Source organism: Phodopus roborovskii, unplaced genomic scaffold (genome assembly GCF_943737965.1).
Source record: "Phodopus roborovskii unplaced genomic scaffold, PHOROB, whole genome shotgun sequence".
NCBI classification, from domain to species: domain Eukaryota; kingdom Metazoa; phylum Chordata; class Mammalia; order Rodentia; family Cricetidae; genus Phodopus; species Phodopus roborovskii.
The window spans coordinates 8,434,145-8,461,345 of NW_026126413.1; the positions used below are offsets into that span (position 1 = coordinate 8,434,145).

At 42.0% G+C, this 27,201-nt stretch overlaps 1 protein-coding gene across 1 annotated transcript; it reads right to left on the reverse strand.

Annotated features, from left to right (window-relative positions):
- Nucleotides 1-4,832: 4,832 nt before the first annotated feature.
- On the reverse strand, nucleotides 4,833-25,934 carry Aggf1 (angiogenic factor with G-patch and FHA domains 1). The gene is made up of 14 exons (XM_051183002.1): nucleotides 25,549-25,934; nucleotides 22,700-22,802; nucleotides 21,886-22,079; nucleotides 20,468-20,632; nucleotides 19,453-19,641; nucleotides 15,812-16,133; nucleotides 14,889-15,000; nucleotides 14,515-14,566; nucleotides 13,028-13,129; nucleotides 11,418-11,583; nucleotides 10,386-10,468; nucleotides 8,083-8,210; nucleotides 7,407-7,506; nucleotides 4,833-5,896 (listed from the first exon to the last, which is right to left on the reverse strand). The coding sequence occupies exons 1-14, from the start codon at nucleotides 25,747-25,749 to the stop codon at nucleotides 5,696-5,698; spliced, it is 2,118 nt and encodes a 705-aa protein (XP_051038959.1). The 5' UTR covers nucleotides 25,750-25,934; the 3' UTR covers nucleotides 4,833-5,695.
- Nucleotides 25,935-27,201: the final 1,267 nt, after the last annotated feature.

The following is a 27,201-nucleotide window of genomic DNA, read 5'->3' on the forward strand; positions in this document are numbered from 1 at the left end:
CCCTAACTTGAACCCAGGTCTACTAAACTCTTCACCCCGTGCTCTTCCCCATCCCGAGGATGAAAAGCACAAAGACTAAAACCCCAGCTCTGCAGAGACACACAAAGTGGGGTACACCTCCCCCTGGGGGACTGGGCAGGCACTAAGCAAGGTTACCATCTATTAAAATACTAGTGTTAATTAGAGTTACGTCTTTATTGTAAGTACTCCTGACATTCTGTTTTCCTGCAAATAGGGAATAATGTTAAAGACTTGGCAATACAAGGATTTTTGTTGCTTTTCCATTTATTCTCGTGTGGGCATGTACTTCCATGTCATGGTACAAGTGTGGAGGTCAGAGGACAACCTATTGGAGTTTGAACTTTCCTTCCACCAAGTTGGTCCTGATGGAACTCAGGTCACCAGGTTTGGCAGGGGTACCATTACCTACAAAGTCATTTCGGACAACCTGGGAAGGGGCAGTTTGGCTCCCTAAGTTAGCAGCTATTAGACTCTCCCTTGCCTCCTTGGCTGCCTTGAAGAAAGAGATTCTAATAGATAACTATGCCAGCACCAGCCAATATTATGAATATTCTGCAGATATCTAGGAACAACTATACAGTGGCTCCAGCTGATTCTGACTAGCTTGGCTGCAATGACAGCTAAGCAATAAGGCAGGCTATGCTGGCTACTTTTACGTCAACTTGACACAAGCTATAGTCCTCTGAAAGGAGGGAACCTCAATCAAGAAATTCCTTCAAAAGACCTGACTGTAGGTCATATTCTTAATTAGTGATTGATGGGGAGGGATCAACATGTTGTGGGTGGTGCCATCCCTGGGCTAGTGGTCCTGGGCTCTATAAGAAAGCAGGCTAAGCAAGCTATAAGGAGCAATCCAGTAAGCAGCAACCCCTACCCCATGGCCTCTGCATCAGCTCCTGCCTCCAGATTCCTGCCCTGTTTGAGTTTCTGCTCTGACTTTCTTCAGTGATGGACTATAATGTAGAAGAGAAGTGTAAGCTAAATAAAACCTTTCCTTCCCAACTGGCTTTTGATCATGGTGTTTTATCACAACAATAGCAACCCTGACTAAGATACAGGCTAAGTAGGAGGTGACCTATTGCTTGGCACTGGGACCGGTATCAGTCCTGGTGTTATTGTAGATGCAGAGATAACAGCCAGGTTGTTCAAAACAATTTGTGCTAGACTCTCTGCGGTCATAATAGACTAGAACTCTGGATAACCCTGCATCCACCTTGGCCAGAGGGGCAGCACGCCCCCTGGTGGTGTAACAGAGAGCTGTAACTGGTACCTACAAACAAGGCTGTGGTTGGTCCAAATTCAAAGCATCCTTGAGTGTAACTGGTGCTGAGACAAGGCTGTGACTGTCAGAACAAACTGTGATGGTGCAGACATCCCCCAGCTACACAAGCAGACTGCAGGGGCTCACTCAGCAGGTCAGCAGAAAAGCACTGTCCTCCTTTGCTGCCGCCATTGCTGGTGGAAAGCAGGCCCAACAGAAAGCCTTTCTTTAGAAAGGGCTTATCTACTTTCAGAAGAGCAAGGGGGCGGGGAGGGGCGGGGAGACAGAAACAGACAGAACAGATACAGCACAGACACCCACCCAGCACCTGAATCTCCAGGAGCTCACTTGTGCCCCCCGGTAAGGCGGGGACCCTGGTTGGTCCCGCAAAAGCTGCAGTGTGAAAGTTATAAAGACAGACGTTTGGAGCCAGTGGCTGAACAGTTTGAGAGTGACCAGAGCAAGAAGGGAAGTAGTGAGACAGGACAGGAAGTGGGGGCTGAGGCTACAGGATGAGGAGCGGCAAGGAGTCAGAGAAGGAAAGCTGCAAGCCCAGCTGCCAGGAGAGTAAGAGCTGTTAACTCTGGCACTGCAGGGTTAGATATGGCAGGGGACCGCACAGGGACTATGACCGGCTTCTGCCTGCCCACTTCAGTGGCTCACTGCTACCAGAGTCAAACAATGACACTAGAGAGCACTTCACTTAGTTTTTTACTGCTTCTGTACCTGAGATTTCTATCCAATTAACCCTCAGCCAGCAGGATGGAGTGTCACTGAAACTTCCGCAAGCAGGTTTTGACCTTCAACAAAATAAAGTCCCTACTTTTTTTTTTTTTTACAAACAATGCTGGGGACTCTACCCACCCCCTCCCACCCAGACAAACCAAACACCTCATAAACCTGGGGTTCTAATTCTTTAACCTGAGCTAGGCACTGAAGAAACAGCACTGGGAACACAAACGAGGCAGGAATGCCTCCCAGCACTGCACAGCACTTGCTGTAGGCTGAGGATTTGCCATACACATGTACCCTGCAGTCTCCAGCCTTCCTCTTCCCTCTCCAGTCAACCACAGTTACCCTGCTAAGGGCAATCCAGTGAAAGCCCTTCCCTGCTTAACTCTTCAGTAGTCGTTGGGGTGCAGCTCAGTACTAGAGAATTTGTGCAGGCCAGCGCGAGACCCTAGATTTAATTCACATATAGGAACATTTATAAAAAGGAAGGAAAAGTCTGCATACTCCTTGGATCACTAACAATTCGATGTATGTGTGTTTGTAAAATAAAGGGACTGCACATCCTACAACTTGCCTTTAAAAGTCAGAAAGCTTTTCTTTATCAGTGGATACAAAGGCAGTATGGCTGCATTAGTTTAACCAACGCCAGCCTCTGCTTCAGGAGTTAGGTTGACTGGCCAAGGGGTTACCTGCGTTCTCGGGGTCTACCGCCTCACTCCTGCTGTCCACTGAACCTCAGCTGTGTTCTAACAGTAACATGCTGGGCTCCGCCTGCTGGTTCATGATTGGCTTAAGCCAGCTGTGGCTGCCTGTTGCTTACTATGGAGTCCCTTGAGGGTATTAAGTGGGCTGTGCCAGCTTCAAGACACTCGCCCTTCCTGACAGAAAAGAACTGGTATCTGGCACCACACTTCCCTATTCATGACTTTGTCCAGAGTTCCAAAAGTCACTTTGCCACAGCTAAAACTAGGACAAGGCAGGGAGGTGGACAAAGCCCGGGCCCTGATAAGCAGGTCTCACTGAGGGATCCAATGGCCTCCTCCTTTAAAGTCTGAAAAAACAACTGCAATGCTCTCGCTCAAAGGTCCAAGCAGAAATGAAAGTGGCACTTTAAGAGAAAAATACCCATATGGCCAGGTTCCTGTGAGATTGTGCCCACATCCCCGAGGACACCTTAGGGCTAGGTGCTCTCAGACTCCAGCCATGCGTACCCTACTATCCCACAATGTCAAGGCCCTCATGCCTTCTGTTTTCCTGTGTTTGGAATTTCTACCTTCCGCCTGACGCTGGGAAACATGCCCAAATAATCAGTGGCCTTTCGTGTGAAAAACTGGGAGCCTTCTGAGTATAATGAAGCAATCTGAAGTTCAGAATCGGGGTAAAAAGGAAATGCTGGGAGTAATCCTGTTCCAAAATCTGGGGTGGAAAAGTTCTCATTTTGAGGAGTATCAGAAAATGATTTCCATTATAGTGGACGGCTTCTTCAGCCCTCAACTGTACATTTCTCATATTCTGGCAAAAATAAGATGTTAAGTTGCTGAAAATTCAGTTAACTTGTAGTTCAATTTAAACCAAGCACTTAAGAGCTACTATATAAATTAGCAAATCTACACTACTACTTAAAATTTGCATTTAAAACAATTTTATGCGTAATCCAAATTGCATATAGCTCACATTTATGCTTCTTAACCAATAGAAGCTCACATATGTTCTATGGTTACAGTTTACCAACTGCTTACATATACATCTTTTGTTGTCTGACAAGACATGCGAGAAAAAAATCCTAGACAGAAAAGGAGACATTTATTCAGTACATTAATAATACAGAGTGAAACCCTGAGGCTTTAGACCTGCAAAGCAGTTTAAGAATGCAAGTACTGCTGGGTGGTGGTGGTGCCACTTTTAATCTTAGCACTCGGGAGGCAGAGGCAGGGAGATCTGAGTTTGAGGCCAGTGAGGTCTACAGAGACAGTTCCAGGATAAGCTTCAAAGCTATAGAGAAACCCTGTCTAGAAAATAAATAAATAAAATGCAAGAATGAAAGACATGTACATATATTTCAGGTTTTACTACTGTTTTCTAGTTTTCGTTTTCTTACCAAAATGCCTATGAAAATCATCCTCCCGCCCAAAGTAGATTGAAGGTGGTAAATAGTCGTTTTACTAAGCATGTGAAGAAAACCCTATTCTGAAGGACCAACTGTTACCTGTTCAGGAAACCAGCACCAAAATATACTTTCAATTTCTATTTTAGAGAAAATAATCAGAGCAATCCTGTTGCTTCCAAGTGGTTGGTGCATGCGTATGTGTGTGTGCGCGCGTGCGCGCGTGTGCATGTGTGTGTGTGTGTGTACATGCGTGCATGAGGAAGGGCACAAACAAACTATCCAAATGAGGAATTACAGAGCCAAACTCTCCCACCCTAGTCCTCTGGGGCCTGTCAATTGGTCTTCTTTCTTACCTTTAGTCTTCTTGGCACCCACCCCCACATGGCCAGGACACTAGGGGTGGGTTCCACAGGCAACCTTTCATTCAGAATTATTTCCATGACTATATCTCTTCCAGAATTTCCTGCACTTGTTTCTGAATCTTGAAGACATTACTTTTTTGCAGGTGGGGAGCTAAAATTTATACTTACTGCCAAAAAAAGGAGAGTCAACTTCCCAGTGGCCAGTCGTGAGTGAGGAGAACCACAGTGGCATGTGACACACCTGACCCCAAAGGTCGCCCAAAACAAAAGGGGCAATTCTGGTTGGTTGCATTTACAAAGGAGACAAATATGTTTAAATCATGTAATCGAGAAATCAAGTCTCTTAAAATGTTTTTTTTTTTTTTATTGCATTTGAAGACATTTCCAGAAAATGCTTGTTTTTGGAGCCTTGGCTACGTAATCAACCGCACTAGCTGTCACATTTCTCTGGCACAATCCCATTGCCTGCAATGGCGTTTATCAAAACTAAAAATGCTAGCACACTGAATATGCCAATACACACCCAGTTATCTATATCAAATATTTCATCAGCTAGGAAAACACCAAAGGCAAATGCTGAATATATAATACAAATCAACATTCTTCACAGAAGAAAAGTTTGAGACTAATTTTCTATAACATATCACCTGCTCATCAGTTCCTCAATTTACTGCAGTTATTTCAAGGATAATAAAACTATGTTCCACTACTCACGGTTTCTCAACTTAAAAACAAACAAACAAACAAAAAGCCCCAAAAACTAAGTTCTAAAAGGTATAAACAAGTATACACATAGAATTACTTTAGAAACTTTTGATATCTCTTATCAGTGTATCTTATTACATTGAGAACATGGAGACAGGACATGTGTACACTCAAGTCATTAGTGGTTATCTGAATTTTGCTTCCATGGCTACTTGCCCCCTACAGGTGTGGTAACTGACAGGATAAAACAACAAAAGTCTCACAAGCTCTGCCTGTGATCTGTGAACTTCAGTCCACCTCCTGCATGAGTTCATCCAGTTCCTGCTCGGCAGTTAAAACCGCTCTCTACGAGCTGTTCAGCACACGCCCTCCCACGCTTGTGGACCAGGAGGGCCATCTCAAGAGCTCTCTCCTGGTACTACTGACTTTTTGGGTACCAAGTTTCTACAATAAGAGTTTTCAAACTTTTTTCTCTTTTCAAAGCCCTAATTTTCCCACGTCCAACCTTCACTCTCCAGTCCCCTTCACCCACGGCATGGCCCCTGGTGCATCTTTCAGAGGCTTCGTTTCTGTGAAGTTCTCTGCAAACCTCTCTCGAGCTTTGTCCCAATTTACTTTGCTCTTATTCTGCAGAAAGGGAAGGTCGTCAATTGAAGATGGTTTCCCTGTCCCTAAGCCTGCATGTGTCCGTCGAAGCTGAAGCTGGATCTGTTATGAAAGTTGAACAGAGGACTTGTTTTAGAACCTAAACATACCAAAACCTGCTGTGTGCCGCTCTGGGTAGAGATGTCTACCTATAATTCTTTGATTTATTAAAGTTTCATGTAAAGAACACATGTCAAATGTATAAATACATACAGGAACACATGCACTAATTCCCATGGCACTTAAGGCCATTTTGTTTTCATTTTCTTGCCAGACCTAAGTACAGTCAACTCTTTTTAAAAAAAAAAAAAAAACTTTATGTTTGTCCTTTTCAATTATGATGAGTATTTTTATCAACAAAGTTTATGCTCTAAATAGTCACCCAAAAAATGAACAACAAAAAAAGCGTAAGTTTATGTTTTATTTAGGCTGCAGCCATAGCTATGCTAGACTGTGCAGTCCACAGACCAGGAGGGGCTGAATGGTAAAGAGTATATCATTCCATTCTAACCAAAAGTAAAGGTCATGGACATGTTTAAACCCCTGCCCTAGCATCACTCAAGTAAATGTACAAGAGGACTAAGCTTTGAAACGGTAAGAGGGGGCCTGGGAGTCACCGACACTGCAGTGTCTGCCTGGAATTACAAATCCCTGGGCTCAGTGTCCAGGGCTGTGCACACAGAGCTATGATGAGAGCCTACTGCTGCTTACTTTCCCATCTGGAGATGAGGGCCTCTCATTATGTCAGGAAGCTACCAGAGACTGATGACTTAAGTAAAGCTTAATCTCCAGGATACCCTTGACAAAAGTTCTTATCATGCCACCTTACATAGCTCTCCATACTCAGGGTCTTTCCATCATGCTCCAATGAAAGAGAAAACTGGCCCATTTCCACACTGGTGGTTCATCTGTTTTGACACATATCAAATACTACAAAAGTTCTACTGTCAAAAGTTACTTGAGAGAGAGGAGAGAGAGGGAGGGAGAGAGAGAGTATGTGTGTATGTTACCTCCCATCAACTATGGGACTATAGAATTTAACTGATGTGTCATTTTCTAGACATTACTCTTTGTATTATACATACAGACCTCTGGGATTCTTAAGCATAATAGAGTCTCCAGCTAATGCAGAATCTGTCTACATGTAACCAATTGCTCCTGCAACGTTCAGCCCCAGACTAGTAAGAATGCCATTTAAAATTTTAAAAGGATTGAAGGTAGCTTGGCAAGAGTGCTTGCCTAACATGTTCAAGGCCCTGGATTTAATGCCCAACATGGTAAAGCAAACAATCCCAAAACTCACACAACTAATAAGCCCAAGAAAACCTTTGATTCAGGAAATAACACTTTAGTAGTTTTTTTTTTAAAGAAAAATTCTAAACAAGGCTTTCCCAAAACACAAATAGCAAATAAAACCCACATGGGTTAAATGATAACAAAATAAAGGCCTTAACCATGTCTGTTTTGGGTTATTACTATAAAGGCCCCAGCACTTGGCAATGTCTGGCTCATTAATGCACAAATGCAATGTTTAGTCAAACAATTTATGAATGAAAGAAAACATAAGACTTACCGGTGTCTTCATCCCTCCACCATCCTTTCCCAGGCCCTCTCCCTTTCTCCAACCCATCTTCTCCAACATCTTCCGGCCTTTGTTGCTATCTGTAATTTCACTGTAGAGGAAAGTTAAGATGATAACTGATTTATAAAGACATTTAATGTCATATGTACAATACAATGCATTAAAAGTAACCAGTGCAGCTACTTTAAAAAATTGACAATACCTCAAGTGGAATACACAAATGCTACTCTATAGATGCTACCTAATGGAAATGCACATAATGACATGTACCAGCAAGCAAACCTAATGACAACAAATCATAAGCAATTCAGATGTCCACATACACAGACAGACTGTGGACATTCATAAAGTAAGTTCTATGGCAATGAAAATAAATTGTACCAAACAAAGCCACAAAGGACAAAAGAATACAGATATACCATATGAATACTGTATTGCTCGATTCATTTAAAATTTCAAAATCAATGGAAGCTACTACTGTCAGGACAGTGACTGGCTTTGGGAAGGACAGCAGGGCAGATTGGCACAGGTCAAAGGTTACTGACACTTTTGTACTTCTTGTCCATGAAACATGCACTCTCAATGAGCTGGCCTTCCACAGTATCACAAGGTTGAACAGTCAGCACAGACCCCAAGAAATGTCTTAGAGGTGTCGGTCAACACTCACGAGTGAACAGATGCAGGGGCATCATCTCTTTGGAAAGTCCCTTCGCTTCCAACCTGCTCCCTACGTTTTCCAGCTCTGTCTTTATATTTTGGATTCTTCAATGCTTTTTCATCTTCATAGTCTGTATTCTTAGCAATCACAAACCATTGATTGAGAAAAAAAAAGAAAGCAAACAAAAATGTAACTTAGTAAATATGGCTCAATAGGGCCTCTGTAGACATGAATGAAAACATATTAGACATGCTATCTTGACTCCATGCTATTCAAGTTGTATCACAAAATAAACAAAAAGACAAGGAGATAACATGCTGAAAATCCAGTGTATTTTTCACTTACTATCGTGGCCTTTTACTGTCATATGGACTAGTGTTCAATGGCTCAACAGGTAAAGGCACTTGACCTGCAGGCCTGGCGACAAGCCCCACAACTCACATAAAAATGGAAGGAGCGGCAACTTCACAGAGCTGTCTTCTGACCTCCACCAGGCACTGCACGCATGCCCACATACACACCTGGTATGCACTTACAATAAGACCTGAACCCCTGGGATTGAGAAGAAAAAAATGACTTCCCCCTTTCTCCAAGGATTCCAAAGAACCTAACATGGTATGGCAGGCTTGTGATAAAGGCACACCCAGGTATGGCAGTGGTACCCAGGTTACATCCAGTTTCAATGGGCCTTGCTTTTTAATTGATAAATGGTACTCCACTATAAGACTACAGCATGGTTTATTTATCCATACTTTACATCTCTTGGTTTAAAGGTGTTACTAAAAAACAAGTTCAAACGTTTGCTTACCAGTCTTCGTAGAAAAGTATGTTTGCACTTCTCTTGGGCAAATAGTGTAAATTGGAATGATAGACACACCTCCAGCCCCTTTTTTACTTTTAAAAAGTTACCACAATGTTTTCCCAGAGGAACCACACCACTAACATTCCTAGCAGCCACATATGAGAATCCTTATAACCCTGTGAGTGATCTGTACAGTCAGTTTATCCTTTCACACCGTTACATAGATGCTCACTGGTCTCTCACTGGAGCAATGGCTCACATTCCTACATTGCTTACTGTAAGTTTTTTATGTCTTTACTTTCCAACTGGATCTTCTTTGGAAAGTGTCTGCTAAAATCTAGTGCCTTTTTTTCCTTTTAAACACAGAGGAGTTGTTTGGATGATCAATGCCCCCATAAGCTCATGTATTTAGTAGCTGGTGGCACTGTTCGGGAAGTTATGGAACCTTTAGCAAGCAGAGCCTTGCTGGAGGAAGTAGTCCCTGGGAAGGGCTTTGAGTTCATAGCTGTGTTACATTTCCTGCTCTCCCTCCCTGCATCTCCTGTGATCAGGTTCTTGGTCCTGCCACCATGCATGCCTTTCCCAACGTTATTAGTCTAGATCTCTGCGAAATTTTAAGCTAAAATAAATCTTTTCATAAGTTGCTTTTGGTCCTAGTATTTTATCACAGCAACAGAAAGGTAATTAATACACAGGGTAGCCACAAGGCTGGCCCTGAATGGGTTCAAGTCATCCTCTTCATAAAAATCTCCAAGTAGACAGGGCTGCATGTGCTGCAGCCTAAAGCAACCTGCTTTTAAATTAAGTTGTTCTCTCATTTTACAGTGTCAGTAACTAGTACCGACAGAGTGTTATATTTACATCAGTCAGTTATTTCTGTGTACCCACGTGTGCATGCATAAGCCAGTTCACCCCCATGGAGGTCAGAGGACAATTGGTGAGAGTCATTCCTTTCCTCTACATGTGGGTCCCAGGAACCAAATTCAGGACCTCAGGCTTGATGGCAAGTGCCTCTAGACCCAGGGAACTATTTTACAAACACATGTTTTACATTCTGCCTTTACATCTATAACACATTTTTAGGTCCTATTTTACAACGCATATAACATGAACCATTCTTTGGGTTCTACCCAATCGTTCTAGCACCATTTGTTGGGGGAGGGGGCGGGCACCCTTTCTCCATCACACTACTTTTGCACTGTTTTAAAATCAAGCTTTCCACACATGAACACACAGGGCTACTTCAGGACTCACTTTGGGTCCATATAGATGTGTGCGCGTCAGCGCCTGCAGCATCATCTTCCGCCTTCAGTATTTTAGTGAATGCTTTTTGGAAATCAGAACTGTCTACTTAAACATAACCTACACATTTTCAACTCCAACTTCAGTAGTTAAGTTATAAGCATCAAAACTACAGAAATTATATAAGCAGTCATGGTAAATAGTACTTAATCATATATAAGGTGCTTAGTATATATTGAACAAATGAAACAATATTCAGCATCGTTACCTGCAAACCATACTTTACTCGTATTTTCTTTAGTGCTTTTCTTCTTTCCAACTCTTTTTCCTCCTTACTTAATGCTGGGCCTCCTGAAAGGAAAACCTGAATTTGAATGTGACAGACTTTATAGAAAATTATACTTACAAAATAAATGCTACTTTATCTCACTTAGTGTATTCTCCAATTTAAACCATTTTTCCTGCACATTTCATAATCTTAATTTTCATTACAGTAGAATAAAGTTCCACTGTGTATATCACATAATTATTATCCACTCATCAGCAAGTGGAAAAAAAGCTAAGATACCTAACCCAGGCCCAGAAATATGTCACTTATCCACTCCGCTATGTGAAAAATGTTAACGTGTGTATGTGACCTGGAGTGTCTGCAGGACCAGGAAGACAGAAAGGGCCCATGAGACTAGGGGGGAGGGGGCGCACAGTGCAGCACGTATGATATGAAAGAAGGGTTAAACATTTAAGTGGGAATGGAGAAAGGGTTGGGGCGTGTGGGTTAGCCAAAACTAAGTTTGTAGGAAAACCCCTTCTGGAAGCCCACTATATATAAAAGCCAACATAAAAATACAATTTCCAACATAATTTGAGTACAGGTACCCGCATATGTGGACAAATTCCAAGTTAAGTCACTCACTGAAGTGCGCCTTGTCTACAACACCCATCACTGCACAGAGGCTGGCACATTCATTCACCTACCTCGGCACGCATGCCATCACTGCACAGAAGCTGGCACATTCACCTACCTCGGCACGCATGCCATCACTGCACAGAGGCTGGCACATTCACCTACCTCGGCACGCATGCCATCACTGCACAGAGGCTGGCACATTCACCTACCTCGGCACGCATGCCATCACTGCACAGAGGCTGGCACATTCACCTACCTCGGCATGCATGCCAGTGATATGAAGGGCGGGGGTGGGGCTCAGTGGTAGAGGGAGCAGGCTACAGCGCATTTTAAACAGTGAACTGAAGTGTCCTAAACAGTACCATCACGCCGCGGTCAGTGTGTTTCACGTACCAAAAGGTTCGTCTTTCTTGTCGAGGCGAAGATGAGCTCTGACCTGGCCTGGTTCACAGCCATCACAGGTCTCACTGCCAGGGTGAATGTGAAAAGACAGCACAGTCTCCCCAATTTTCACTTCATCGCCGTGCTCGAGGACGTAAGGGTCACTCTTAGTTTTGGGCTAGATGAGAAATTTTCAATGAAACAGAAACACAAAGTAACACATGGGTTACATTATGTCTATGGTAAGGGATAACTGAAGAGAAACTCAGAAGACACTCCCACACTTCTGCAACTAGGACCGGACTGTAACTTAGTGGTAGAATATGGTACTTACCCTGAACCAAACTCTGGGCTCAATCCCACAGTCCCTTACAGTATTCCCCAAAAGCTGCTTATAATTTTGTTCTTATATTAAAACCCACCCACTTTCTTTCAAAACCCACCAATTTTCTTACCCACCAGTTCACTCTGAACTTTATTAGCAAAACACAGAGGAAAGTAACATGTTAAGAGGCAATAACCTTTCTTTAAAACAAAATTGTGGGTGAGTGTGTGTGTGTGTGTGTGTGTGTGTGTGTACATGCATGTATATATGTGTGTGGGGGGGTTAAGATTGCTCAGAGCCAGAGTTCAGGTGTTGGTGGGTGTGTACCTTGTTACATACACGGGCACTGGGATCACAACTCTGGTCCGCATGATTGCACAGTAAGTGTCTTAACCACTGAGCCACCTCTCAGTTTTCTTGTAATTTCATTTCCTTCTTTTGTTCTTAAAGCACAAGAACAAGGCCTCCTTGATGATTTATATGGTAGACTTGACAGGATCTAGGACTGCTTATGGCCCCTGGGCACAGGGTGACTGACATACACAAATAAGGATGACCTCTGGGCATGCCTGTCAGGACCCACCTGAACTCTGGGCAGCACCATGCCATTGGCTGGGGTCCTGGACTGAGCAAACAGGAGAAACTGAGCTCAGAGCTAGCATTTTCTGTCTGCTTCCCCAAGTCTGACACAACTCATGCTCCTGCTTCACAGCCCTGCCTTCCTCACCATGGTGGGTGGTTCTCTTCCTTCCCAGAGCTGCTCTGTTTTCATCAAATTCCCAGTTTAGCACTATTTGTATTAAGAAGGGCAGGCGAGGGAAGCCTAATGGTCTGTTGGAGGGAGAGCATCTGCCTGATACGCAGGAGGAACCTGAGCTAATAAATTCATAGCAGCACACAAAAGAGGGTCACCAAAGTCGCTGATAAGAATATTCAGTCCTGGGCCAGTGAGATGGCTCAGCAGGGACAAGTGACTCCACAAAGTTGTCCTCTGACTTCCACATGCATGTGTGTACACATAAACACACACACACACATACACACACACACTTTTAAAAGAATATTTAATCTAAATAAGCTTTACGGTACATTCATGCCTAGAAGTAGCAACAGAGACATAATTAGAGGCCAAAACCCAACAGATGAGTATCTACTATTTTTTCTAGCCCTTTCTGGAAATTTCCAACCAAGTTACTCATTTGGGTTTAAACTCTGATCTGAACCAAATGTTATCTATTAACAACCAGGCCCTGAGCTCTGACAAGGAAGTGGAGGTGATCACTACACATTCACTCACCTGAAGAATCTGCTTCCCATTGACAACAGTACCATTCTGGCTGCCCTGATCCACAAGGACGTAGCTTTGCAAGTCATGGTCAAAATAAATTTCTGCATGAAACTTCAAGAAAAACAAACAAACAATTACAAAGAACTGCACATTTCCAACCAGAGCTAACTTCACTATCATGCAATGGTGTGGGTATTAGTCTCTGATCATTTTACTTGTTTTTCTCTTAATGCTTTTTTTCTGAATACAAATTATTATGAGTCTCTGGTAGAAACATGAAGCCTATACTTCCACTTTTAACTATGATGAAAAATTTATATATATATCCTGCTGCTTCTACTTTTAAAATGTAGCTTAGATTATACTGTACATACAACTTGAACTTTTCCCCCCTAACATAAGTACTATTGGTATCTATTTAAAATCATTTTAATTCTCAATACAAACTAACTTGAAACACTCAAGAACTTCTCAAGGAGGCAAGTTCCCAGATCTTCAGGACACAGGACCGAGCCTCCCTTACTGCAGAGCACTTTATGCATCTATTCTGCAGCCCTGCTCTGTAGACTTAGTATCATACCATGCAGTTTGTCCAAGTGGTGGGCATAACTGTACTCTGTCCACTCTGTTACATGGATAACCTCATAGTCAATGCTTCTAAAACTGGATATCAAGGCTTTCTAGAGTGTTACACTATCTTTAAAAAAGATTGCTGTGGTCAGACTGGAGAGGTGGCTCAGTGGTTAAATGCACTGACTGCTTTTCCGGAGGACCAGGATTCGACTCCCAGCCCTCACATGGAAGTTCATCCACACTGAGGCTTGCACCATGTGTAACTCGAGTTTCAGGAAATTTATCACCTTCTTCTGGCCTCTCTGTGTACCAGGCACCCAAGTGATACACTGTTGTGAGATATCTGTACCCTGTGTGAAAATATATTGCTGTGATTGGGTTGATAAAGAGCTGAAAGGCCAATAGCTAGGCAGGAGGTATAGGTGGGTTTCTGGACAGAGAGAGGAAAGGAAGGAGGAGAAGATAATGGCAGCACACACGAGGCAAGAACAAAACACAGAGGGAGTCAGACATACAGAGTGGAAGGAAGGTAAAAAGCCACATGGTGAAACACAGATTGATAAAAACAGGTTGAATTAAGTTATGAGAGCTAGTGAGAAAAGCATTAGCTTTGGCCACGCTTTCATAATCGATAGTGAGTCTCTGAGTCGTAATTTCTGAGCTGGCAGCCAAAAAAAAAAAGTCCAATTACAATACACAAACTTTTAAAAGTAAAAAACCTGCTACAAGCCTTCTTGTGTGTATAACATCTGCACACAATCCAGCTACTTCTCTAAGATACTTAAGGGATGGTCCTGCCAATCACTACATGCAAAATGTTATTTAAATTAATTATTATTTTGTGTGTGTTGTATAATGGGGTACACACACACACACACACACACACGCACAGAGTTTTCGCCTCTGGAGAGGAAAGGTCTTACCTTACTGACACCAACTTCAGGGATTCGAAGAGTATGTTCCATATCCTTTTCTCTGCAGCAGTAAGGAGAGTAACATTAGTGATTATGGGAACATGTAGAACAGCAGTGACAAAGACAGGGTCAAAGTATGTTTCCAATAGCTGTTTAAATGGAATTTTGCACAGCATTATCTACCTGTGGATTGCCCTTACTGACACACTAGAGCTTGCATGCTTCCCCACAGTATTTGTTTACATCATTTTTCTTGTTTAACTGTACTGTCTTCAGATGAAGATGTTGCCTTAGTCTTTTCTGTTCCCAGAGCACATAGACCAATGCTTGAAATACAATACTGCTCACCCACCTTTTTGAAATACAGTATGAAGCATCCTTACCTCCCAATCGTGGCTGGGTTTACAGCTGTGATGATGAAAAGCGAGCCTGTCTGCAACACTGGAGATCTAACAACAATCACCCGAATACAGGGAGGCCAAATCTTTTCTTCCTCTATTAAGTAAGAGGCAGGGAAACATTAATTTAAGTACTATGAAAATTAATTTTTCGTCAGGTGGTGATGGCACATGCCTTTAATCCCAGCATTCGGGAGGCAGAGACAGGTGGATCTCTGTGAGTTCAAGGCCAATCTGATCTACAGAGAGAGTTCCAGGACATCCAGACCTGTTAAACAGAGAAACCCTATCTCAAAACAAAAAGAAAAAAGAGAGAGAGAAAGAGAAAAGATTAATTTTTCACACAGATAACTAAAATTACAATGGTCAAAACTTTGTTGTAGAATACTGCCCAGCAAGTGTTAAGTTCTGGGTTCAATACCCAGTACAGAAACAACACAAAAAAATTCTTCTATTTATAAGTATATACTGACATATAAGATTTATTATCATGACTATTATTATAGAACACATTTAATTCATTGATTATATATAAAATACTGTATTTTGCATCTCCATATCAAATAAAAAAATGTTAGAATGATCATAATAGTTATGCATGACTTCATGAGCTATGCTTTTAAAGGCAATTTACTTTTTCCTGTTCAATTGCAAAAGCAGACCATGAACAGCACAGCCTTAACACACATTAGAATTGAGAGGGTTTGGTTTTATGTGCAATGGAAGCTTTTCAATACAATGCAGCTTTCTGAAGTCAATGTAGCGGTCATTTGCCCATGACTTGCCTTCTAAAAACTATGGATCACTGTATTAATTTCCAGTGCCATCAGATAACTGGTGTGCTCTGTCCGCTGCTGCACTCAGCAGTCTTGCTCTCCTATGAGCCAAGCGTACTATTCCTTACGTACCTTCATCGTCCGATTCTTCTGAGGGTCCCTTGTTCTCACTGGTACTGTCTTCATCGGAACTATTTTCGCTCTGAGAGTCTGTAATTTCACCTTCTTCAGGCTCACTCTCACTCTCTCTAGCTTTCTCATCCTTCGATGAAGCTGAGTTATCATCTCCAGGAGAAGCTTCAGTGCCCCCACTAACTGGAATAGTGAGCGTTAAGGGACTACTTCTGTGGGCAGTGTCTATTCTGGCCTTCTTTTTCACATATGCAGAATTTTCTTCTTCATTGCAGTTTATATATTCAATGCTGCAGACGTTCTGCTCTTCTGAACTCAAATCCTATACAAGAGGCAGGCAAGAAACTAAGTGACAACATCACCATCTTATAACACTATATATAAAGTTCTATTGATTCACGGAGGATACAGAGCAGTGAGCAAATAGGAATCTATGCCTGCTGACTGGTCCTGCTTCATAACACCATCACTCTAAGAACGTTATATCCATTGTAGATACCCAGCACAGCATCACATGGGACCAATATACCAGGCTAGGCACTCTACAGCCCTCCACCTATTCTCAAGGCCCCAATATTTCCAGACCAGGCCCCCATTACCTATTACATGGCTTGTGTAATAGCATCTAAGAAAGCAGTATAACAAAACTTTTAATGTAACTCATTTTTAAACTTTTAAATTTTCTAGTAGTCACATTTAAAAACTTTAAAAATGTATATTCACTTCTGTAGTAAGACTTCAAAACCTTGCACATACAGAATATCCTCCTATGTACATAGGACCTTCACTTCAGTCCACCACCACATGTAGCCGGTGGCTACCTTATTGAATAGTGTGAAACTCGAGAATGCATCAACTCTAAATTTTTATTTTGAGTTTTTAAATAAGACAAAATACATAAAACACAGAAATGTTTTTAAAAAAAATAACAGGAATTTAAATAATCAATGTTATCAAAGCTGAGACTTTGTCGAAACTGAACATTTCAGCATTAGCTGCATTGAAACTACACAAAAGTTTAAAATACAAATGAGTATTCGTATGCCTTTAACCTGTCTACCATAAACCTTGTATTATTAATTTTTGGCATGCTTTATGAAAAATGAACAATTACTATTAATTAACAAATTAAATGTAGTTTTATTGAACTATGTATAGAAGGAATGATGAAATCAAGCCAATGAACATGTGACTTACATGTTTTTGTGGTCATAACACAAAGTTTATTCTCATAGTGACTTGCAAAGAATATAATTTATGGGCCAGAGACACAGCTCAGCAGTGAGGTGTGTGTCCAATATGCATAAGACCCTGGGTTCAATTCAGTACACAAGACAACTGATAAAGTTACCAATACAGGTGCTGTTCTGTATAACAGACAATATATTGTTTGAACTGAGAAGCAGCACAGAGTTTCCCCTTTCGTATGCCATGCTATGCATAACAAAGTGAGTTCACATGCAATTTTATAAAATGTGACAGCATATTTTTAATAGCAGCATAAATAGAGTTTGGAGACAAGCTGAACATTCACAGTGTGATACACTATATATATTCTTGGCAATACAAACTCACCAAAGGCAAAAACAAAGGCAAGAAACTAAAAAGCTATTAGGAGCTTTACAGGCCATGTGGTTAAAAATATCTCCTTAGCTATGCATATACTTTTTAAGAAGCATGTTCTAATCTTCCATCCATTATTATTACTGCTATCATTACTTCTTGGAAAACGTAAGAGAGAAATAAATGAAACTGTTGGGAGGTGCTTCTGATAAGGGGTATCCTGGTTTAGACTCTTAGATCAACACCTAGTAAAAGACAAGAAAGTCACTTATATGTAGACAATGAAGCACATCAGTGTGTGTGTGTGTGTGTGTGTGTGTTTGTGTGCATGCATGTGTGTGTGCACACATGTGTCCACGTGTGCATGTGTACATATATAAAAATATTTATCCCAATATCTAGCCCTGTTGCCTTCTTTCCACATGTCCTCGTCTACAAACAAGTGAAGCTCGAGAGCATCTTAGAAAGGAAAGACATTAAGTGGAAGCTTCTTCGCTGTCTCTCACACTCTTCTTTTTGCTAGCCCTAGCCCTTCAAAGTTTAGAACAAGTCATTACAATGGAGATCCTAAAGTGATTCTTAGTAGTTTACTAACATACTTTTCTATTCCAAAGGGGGGGGGGGGGGAGACACACATTGAGAACACAAAATAAGACCAACAGAATCTTAATTCGAAGTGTTGATCGTAGGGTTTATTATGTTAAGTGAATTTCTTTGGGCTAAAAAAAACCTATGAGATAAAATTTCTGAAGTACACAATTCAAACACTGCGAGTGAAGCCAACACATTCCTCCTCACACATCACCAACCTCAGCCATTTAGGAAGCAGAAATAAGAGAGAGAAGAGCATCTAATTACCATGGTATCCTAAATGATTTTAAAATTCCCTTCAGTTGACTATCTCACTACATTCAGTCTTTATATAAATTTCTTTTCCTTTACATGCTCGTTTTGTCTTTTTAATACAAGGTTTCTCAGTGTAGCCCTAGTTATCCTGGCACACACTCTGTAGACCAGGCTGGCCTTGAACTCAGAGATCTGCCACCTTTTGCCTCCTGAGTGCTGGGTTAGACACATGCACCACCACTGCCAGCTATCACATCATGTTCTTAATTAACCCAAGCCTCACTACATTAGACTTAAACTTTTTCTGCATTTGACATGATTTCTGCAATGCTAGGGACCATGCCCAGGACCTTGCACATGTAACATAAGTGCTCCAATACTAAGGTACATCCCAGCCTCCCCCACCCCCCATTTCTTATACATATGGCTGTGTTAATTATGCAAATAAATTGTCTTTTGCTTTAATTTTTTGAAATACAAATTACTAGAAATATGTTCTCTACCTAATGAAATAAAATGTCTTTATGATTACTGATAAAACCAACCTCTTTCCAAAAACAAAACTAAATTTAAAAAACAGGCTGGAAGATGGCTCAACAGTTATGAGTGCTTGCAATGGATCCAAGTGTCCTTCCCAGCACCCACATCCACTCATAACCAAGTGTAACTCCAGTTCCAGAGGATCTGCTCCTTCTTCTAGCCTCTGCATACACAAGCATTCCATGTATGGATGTACACACGTACACACACACACACATACACACACACACACACACACACACACACACACACACACAAAACCAATAAATCCTTTAAAATGAAACAAAAAACTCTTTCAATCCTATTATATACCTCACTCCATATTTACCAGGAATGCATTTTAAGTTTGCAATAGGTGAGAAATTACTTAAGAATATTGGATCTGTATGTGCCAAACACAACCTGTTTTTTCGTTTGTGAACTATACAATAGCAACTTACTGTGTCAGTTTTTGGATGTTCTTCTGAGCTAAACAATGTAAAATATTTTATATATCGTCAATCTACCTCCTTCAAACTTTAAAAACACCTACTTCTAGTGACTGAGTTTGTGGGAAAAAAAAAAAAGACTCTCATACTTTAATGGATAGATTTAAAATGCAAAGATACAGACTAATATTTACATTCATAAATTTTTGGCTTAATCAATGATACTAAAATACTGTAAAATTTACAAAATGAAGAAAGCATTACCTTTTCATCACTTGTTGTACAAAAGCCTGGCTCCTTTTTTCTCTTCTTCAGCTTTTTATCTTTGCTTGGTTTTGTGCTAGAGCTCTGGTAAGGCTGTAAATCTACTCGAGAATGAAACTGGTATCGACCACTTTCCACATCACAGTAGTAATAAATCCCAGTGGAGGGATCATAGTATAGTTGGTTTTCCTTTCAAAGTCAAGAAAACATAAGTTTTACTCATGTTTAATAAAACAAAATAGAAAAATAAACATGTCAAATATTTTCCAACATAGTTAATGTTTGTTTTAGCAGCTATAGTATTTTCAGGAGATAATGAATTAGAAAAAAAATGCCTTTAAAATATTTTACCAATTAATATCTGCTGTTTTCCCTAGTGGGAAAATAATTAGCCTTAATTGCATCAAATGAGACTGCCATTGTTCGTGGTGTTTTACTTTATAAGAAACAGCAACTTCATATGGCTCAACTGAACACATTAACAAAAAAAATGAAAGAAACTGTTTTTAAGGCATGAAAACTAAGGCACAGATCAGAAAGCTGAAAAGTGAAATCAACCTGATACCCAACACCCAAACCTCTCCTTAATGCTACAAAAAATCTTGACTTTCAATAATAAAACCAAAGAAACTGGGGGTTGGGTGCTAAAGTGTAAGAAACTAGCAAACAACTATCTTCATTAATTTTCTAAATGAAAATTGGAGGCAAAAGTTCAAAATATGAAGGAAAATGACAAGGAGAATGAAACACTGAAAAACAGAAATACTTGGAATTAAGGATATCTCCATTTATAATCACCAAATTTAAAAACCAACATCAGACCATCATTAATAGAAGACCCTGGAAAGAATGGATTTCAGGGATGGAAGACCACACAACTCAGCTCTCAAGCATAATTTTTAAATGCCAATTCTTACTTTTTTTTTTTTTTTTTAACTTCGTCTTGGGCTTAACTTTTGCTTTCAGGCAACTAAAAATACAACAGTGCAGTATTGAAAAGGTCTGAGGCACTTACAGAATCGTAATAGAAACCAGTGCTGTGGTCAAAATACAATCCCGTGTTCTCATCATAGGTAAAGCCGGTCTGCGACACAGCAGCTTCTGCTGCAGCTCTCAAGCTGTCGGCTATCGAGGACCCTTCCAGGGCCGTGCCCTCTGCTGCTAAGGCGGACGCACTCTCCTGGAGAGAGAGAACCACTCCAGATGACACACAACTGTCGCTAAATTACCACTGGCAAATCTAAAATGCTGTTTGTTTGTTTCCACTTTGTGAGGGGAACATATGGCCATTTTTTAAAGGATATTTAAGTGTTCTTCAATTTAACCTTGACTCTAAATTTTTCTTTTAGTTTTATTTTGCAGAGCCTTGCACATTATAGTGCTGTACCTTGGAGCTGCAAGGTTCCCCAGAACCTTGTCTGAGTTCTAAAGACACTAAAGTAAGATGATAACAATTATTCAAAGTTAAATGTTTGGTAACACAGGGAAGCACAGACTATGAAATACTCTCTAAAACAATAATCTAATTGTTCAATATATTCAAAGAAAGAGGTGGAGGAGAAAACTATAGACTAAATGAGATACATCACATAAAAATTTATAATTCAAACAAATTGTAAGAGCAAATGTGAAGAACATCCAGTACAATTTAAATAATGATGGGGCACTTAATATACAGGCCCTGGATTGGTAGCTGAGGGAGTGTGAAGGAAAACTGCCTTTTACTTCCAGGTGTAGCCATTTGGGGACACGCACCTATAGTATTCAGTACTTGGCAGGCTCAGGTGAGAGGGTAGTTTGTGCCAAATTCAAGACCAGTGTAGGCAACATAATGAGACCCCATGTCAAATAACAAACACTTCACATATAAACATGTAAAACACATTACTCTTCTCTATCCAAGGTCCTATAAAGCTTTACTGGCATACGGAGCTCAGAGAAACGTGTGGACTTGGCTCTCTCCTTCAGCCGATAAGGAGGCTCCAGGGTTAGGAACTGAACTCAGGCTGCCAGGCTTGTATAATGAGCACCTTAATCTCCTGGGTCATCTCACTGAGCACCACGTCCACGGACTGAGTTTAAATAGGCTGATAAATAGTCCTTTCGTTCATGTCATCATAAACAGAAAAACAATCACTAGAAATACAGTCCCAGCTGTGTTTTAGCACCCACAGCTGAATGTACTGATATAAACCAACACACAGGAGGCTGAGGCAGGACAACTTGAGCTCAGGGATTCAAGGCCAATCTGAGCAACAACAACAACAAAAATTTTATTTGAAAAGACAAAACAAAACTGATAATCTGCACAGTCATACAGACTGTTTATAACCCCTGTGTGTACTGTAGTGTCAAGGAATCCCGTCTTTCTCCAGCATGGCTATTTAAGGATAAATCCCTGGGCCTCGGGTGTCATGGGTAGTCTTTGGTTACCTGTGAATCAGAGGTGAAAGGATCCTCCTGTCCATGTTTAACACATTCTGGCCCATCGGTGCCAGCATGACTATCACTGTCCAGTTGTGACTCGTCTTTAGTAGAAGCTTGAGCATACTGACTCTGCTGTACAGTGAGTTCTGTCTCTTTACTGGGAAGACTATCATCAGTATAATACGCCTGATAATAATAATCTGTAGCAGAAAGAAAGGAAGAAAGTGTATAGAACAAGTTTCATTGTTAATTGCAAACCCTGAGTAGCAAACACAAAACAGCACCCATTAAATCTGGCCACAAGGCCATGACCCGATTTAAAAAAAAAAAAAAGGAAAGAAAAGAAAAACAGTAGCTTATTGAGTGACAAAATTATTAAGATAATCAGTAAGGTGTAGGAGGGGGGGATTTTCCTAGTATTGGAGAGCCTGAGACAGGAAGCTAATACAAATGAATGCAACCTAGACCACCCAGAAAGTTCTAGGCTAGGTATAAAGAGATAAAGAGGAGATAGAGAAAGAGAGACAGAGAGAGAAAGAGAGAGAGAGAGAGAATGAAGATAACTCTATACTGAGAATCTGACTCAAGCAACAAGAACAGAATACTTAGTATAGTACTGAAAACATACACAAACATTAAAGAAATTATAGAAATGATACATTTCCATTCTGCTACCCATAAACTGACAAAACATGAAAGCAATCAGCATTATCAAATTCTTCATATTTATGTATTCTGTGTCTCACTTTTAAAGAGACATACTTCAGCAGGTCATGAATGCTCTGGGAGGCCTAGTGCATCCCCACCAGACACTGGGTACCTGAAATTGGCCAAGGAGCCTGGTTCTCTGTCTGCACTTCTACATCAGACTTCTTCCTATCTTCATTCCTCCCACAACGGAGTATTTTACTGAGTTCTTCTACCTGAAAGGAGACAAAGCTTTAGGAAAAATAAACCACAGAACACTCCAGTAATACACATGACACTCTATCATTCTCACGACACTGGAAGGCATCTTTCTTGGTAGAACTTTTAGACCTGTGCACAAAGCAGCCAGTTCCTTTTCAGAAACCGTACAAGTTAAAGCTTGACTTTTGGCTTTCCTTATCTCATCCACCTCGAGACCCTGCCTTAAAAAAAAAGCAAATCATTCAAATCATTCCACTCTAAAACTGGGGATGGAGCTCAGTGGTGGTGGAACCTGCCCAGTGGTTATGGGGTCCCAGGCTGTCTCCAGCACCATAGAAAGAAAAGTCCAACTACAATTAAAATATGGCAAGTTCCACCCCAGCATGGACAAAAACAACACAAAAGTTTATTCTCATAGTCTCAAAGGCCAACAGTTCTTGCTTTAAAATTACACAGTTCCATCTGAACTGAATTCTCTACTACTACCCGGTGACCCAGAGTTATTTACTTAAACACAGCAATGCTATTTGCATGCTGAATGTACTTTTTCCTCTTTGCTCTTATCACTAAATAACTACAGAATAGATCAGACAACACGACAGAGGTGGCATCATCCCTTTGTGTGTTTGTGGACTCAAGCACCACTGAAAGATGCTGTGCAGGCCAGGGTGACAGTGTGGACATGGCCATGAGTGGATGGAAACTGCTTCTACCCACGTACTTCAACCTCAGTCCGACAGGAACTCAATCTGTGTTTTATGCAAGAAATCAATGAAAATGCTTCTAAATATTTAATGGTAAGCTTAAACACAGAAAAGGCTATGGGGCTAGTTACATTCAGATTTACCTAGGCACTTTATGAAGTGTGAAATCTGCTCTTACTACCAGGACTGGAACCAGGCCCAGGAAAACAACTTAGTGAAAACTGTTAAGGAGGCACTGGCTTTCAGATTCATCCCTCAGTCATTCACTCCTTGCCTAGGAGGCAGAGTGCTTTGCCCTATGCTGATTGCCACCATCACTATGAATTGGAATACTTAGTATCTACATTTATACTGGAACTTTGAGTAACATCTTAATTTACACAACTTCCTCACAGATTAGTTGTTCTGATGTCAGTGTTACACATGAAATAGCTTAAGAGACAAAGTAACTTGTAAAAGGCTTGTTAAGTCCAAATGGACATAACCACATTCCACCCTCCTGGTAGGGAATGCTAACTAGAAGGTAGTTATAACTATCAGCAAGATGCAATACTTTCTCTACTTTGGGTTTGTTATTATTTAACAGGGAGAGGGAGGTGTTGGGAATTCAGTCCAGGGCCTTCTGTTTACAAGCACTCAACCACTGACTTTGTCTCTGTCGGTCTGTCTCTCTCCTCTCTCCTGTCCAAACTAGCCTAAAATTTCTAGGCCAGAAATGTAACTCAAAACAATGGGTAGAGAAGGCATTTCAACCCAGCATATATTTCTGAGCTCATTTAAGAATAGTATGTCAGGGACTGGAGAGACAGAAATGGCTGTGGTTAAGAGTACCAGCTGTGCAACCCCTAAAGACCTGAGTTTGGATCCCAGCACCCACAGAACATGCTTGCTTGATTTCCAGTGCATCTATAACCCCAAAACTGTGGGTTGTTTCTACCTAGGAGGATCCAAGCAGTTCGGGTTGCCAGACTAGAAAAAGAAAAAAATTCAGGTCTTGGTGAAGGAAGAGACCTTGTCTTAAGGAACGAGGGAGATAGAGGACACCTGCTGTCTCCCTCTGGCCTTCCTGTGCACATAGGTAGGAATATACCAAACACAAACACATACATACCAAACACATACATACAAACCAAAATATACCAAACACAAACACATACATAAAGAATAGTATGGCAAAGTTTGATGACATTTCAGTATCTAGCCTGGAGATGTAGTTTTATTAAACATTAAATTGGAATTAAGTATATGAAAATTAACTGTTAGGATAATATCAACTACTCAATGGTTAAGCCAAAATGTATTATTTTTAATCGCTAAGATCAAGTATTTATCCCTATTACATATTATGAAAATGAAACACACTCCTAGCATCTATACGAAAGACAAGTTTACCTCTCTACAAGTGAACGCAATAGGGTAACTCTGATCACCTTACACATGGAGTATGTTCAATGGTGTGTAAAATCAAAGAGTGTTCCTGCTTTTAGCCTTCTCTGCTGCATGCTATTAAGTCAAAAGGCAGGGTGGGTGCTGTTTCGTGCCTGAAAACTCAGCCTCGGAGGATGAGCCAAGGTTGCCCATGCAGTCAATCTCGATCTACATTCTGAGATCTAAGCCAGGCTGACTACAGGGTGAGTGAGATCTATGTGGAAAACCCCAAACCGGGGTGAAATAGAGACCAAACGCAAGCCCACAATCCCAGCACTTGGGAAGTGGAGGCAGGAGGTTCAAAAGTTGAACTTCAAGGACAGCCTCCTTTACACGGCGAGTTCAAGGCCCAGGTGAGCCTTCGTCTCGACCAAAACAACTCAAACATGACCCAGTAATAAAATAAATAAATAAGCAAACAAACGCGCCCATCGCCACTGGGCCAGGAAATCCAGACTTTGTAGCCCATGCTGGAGTTCATTCACGCCTGCCCTGAGACAGTCGTCCAAACCAACTGGCTTGCACTGTTCAGCTGGCTCCAAAGGTACTCGGGGTCGTTAGCTTTATTGATTTCAAAGACTCCACAGAGAAGCTCTGGCGGGCCCCGGGGCTGAGGCGGACCGCGCACCTGCGTGCGGAGTTCCTGGTTATTGCTCTCGGCGCTCTGGTACAGCCGCTCCGTGTGCTGCAGCAGCTTCTCCACCTCCCGCACCTGCCTCTTGCAGCTCCGCAGCTCGCGCTCCAACTTCTCCACCTTCCGCCTTAGCTGCGCCAGCTCCGGCTCGGGAGAGGCGGGCGGCGGCGGCGGCGGCGGCGCCTCGGAGGCCATGCGGCCGTGAGCGCGGGGCCCGCGGGGCTGCTCACGCCGACACCGGTGCCCGCCGGCCCAGGGGCCCCGGGAACGCGCGGGCTGCGAGAGGCGGCCTCACGCCCGGCCTGCCGCGGCGGGCCCCGGCCATGTCGCCCCCAAGTCGGCGAACGGAGCTACGAGCTAGAGGACGACGCCGAGCAGCCCGGCCGGCCGAGAGCTCGGACACCCTCCTGGTGACAGCCTCGGGGACGCCGGGAGACCCGGCAACTGCGGGCGCAGGGGAACCAAGCGGAAGCGCCCTAGTTCCGGGCTGAGCCGGAAACGCTGAGCCGGAGGTGGGTGGGGCCAAGGCGGAAAAAGGAAGCGACGGGAAGCTGGAAGGGTCTGGTAGCGCAGGCGCGCAGGTCTCTCATCCTGAAGGGCTAGGAGTTGCAGTCGACAAATTTGTGTTTATGTAGCCAGACAGCGGTCTGTATATTTATTTCCCGTTGTTCCCTTGTTTTGTGGTCTGTGGTTCCGAGACAGATTCGTGAAATGTTTCCCAACCCAAAGCAGCAGTTTCTTCTGTTTTCCTTACAGTGTGAACTTTGACATTTCATTTGCCACCGGGACTAAAGGGAGTCATTCACACATGACATAGTTTTGTTAAGAGCGTGCCTTTTGCATAGCTTTTTGCAGGACCACCGTTATTATCTGTCTGGTTCCTGTATCTGTCTGGAAGTCTACTTCTGAGGTCTCCACCTTCCCCATTTGAATATTAGTCTGTTCCCATAACACAGTCATGTAATTGCTTTGGCTGCGTATGATGCCTTTTTAAACATCTGAATAAAAATACTCATTTTTATACGTAGTCACAATGTGACCCAACTATACCACTCCTAACTCCAAGTCAACACTGTAGGGGGAAAGGGCCAGACGAAGAAACACATCCTGAGCAGAGCCAAAAGAAACACACTTTGTCCCTAGAATCAGAGCCAGTCAAAGAAGAAATAGAATTGGCTCAAATAGAATTAGAGCCAAAGGGCTTTAAAAGACCAGTGAAAAACACACTTTGGCCCTGAAACCAGAGCAACATCTGACCCTGAATCTGAGCAGAAATTTATCCAGTCCCTGAGCAGGGGATCTAGCCTTCCTAAACTCAGGGATTGAAATGTGACCAATCCCTACCCTGGAAATCTCCCTGAAAACCTCCTCCCCTAAAATGCCCTTTATTAGCTTGTGTCTGTTGCACGAGTGGCTGCTGGGCTGTCTTATAGCTATGGGGGCAGAGGCAGCCACTCTCCTGGATCCTTCCCTCTGAATAAAACTCTTGAATGAGGTTTGAGTGAGACCTTCCTTCCCCTGACTGGATCAGAGGAGAGGCCTAAAAATGGCCAGGGCCAGGGGCCAAAAACAGAAGGGACTATTACTTAAGATAGAAAAATGTACAAAAATACCTTTATACAACATAATAACATGTACAATGAATAT

What these genes read in the sequence shown, in the direction of transcription:
- Aggf1 (XM_051183002.1), bottom strand. Translation starts at nt 25,749, where the DNA reads ATGGCCTCCGAGGCGCCGCCGCCGCCGCCGCCGCCCGCCTCTCCCGAG. An exon ending in GTACAACAAGTGATGAAAAG is followed by an intron (nt 16,134 to 19,452) that starts GTAATGCTTTCT and finishes CCTCTTGTATAG; the next exon opens with GATTTGAGTTCAGAAGAGCA. An exon ending in AACCCAGCCACGATTGGGAG is followed by an intron (nt 14,567 to 14,888) that starts GTAAGGATGCTT and finishes TTACTGCTGCAG; the next exon opens with AGAAAAGGATATGGAACATA.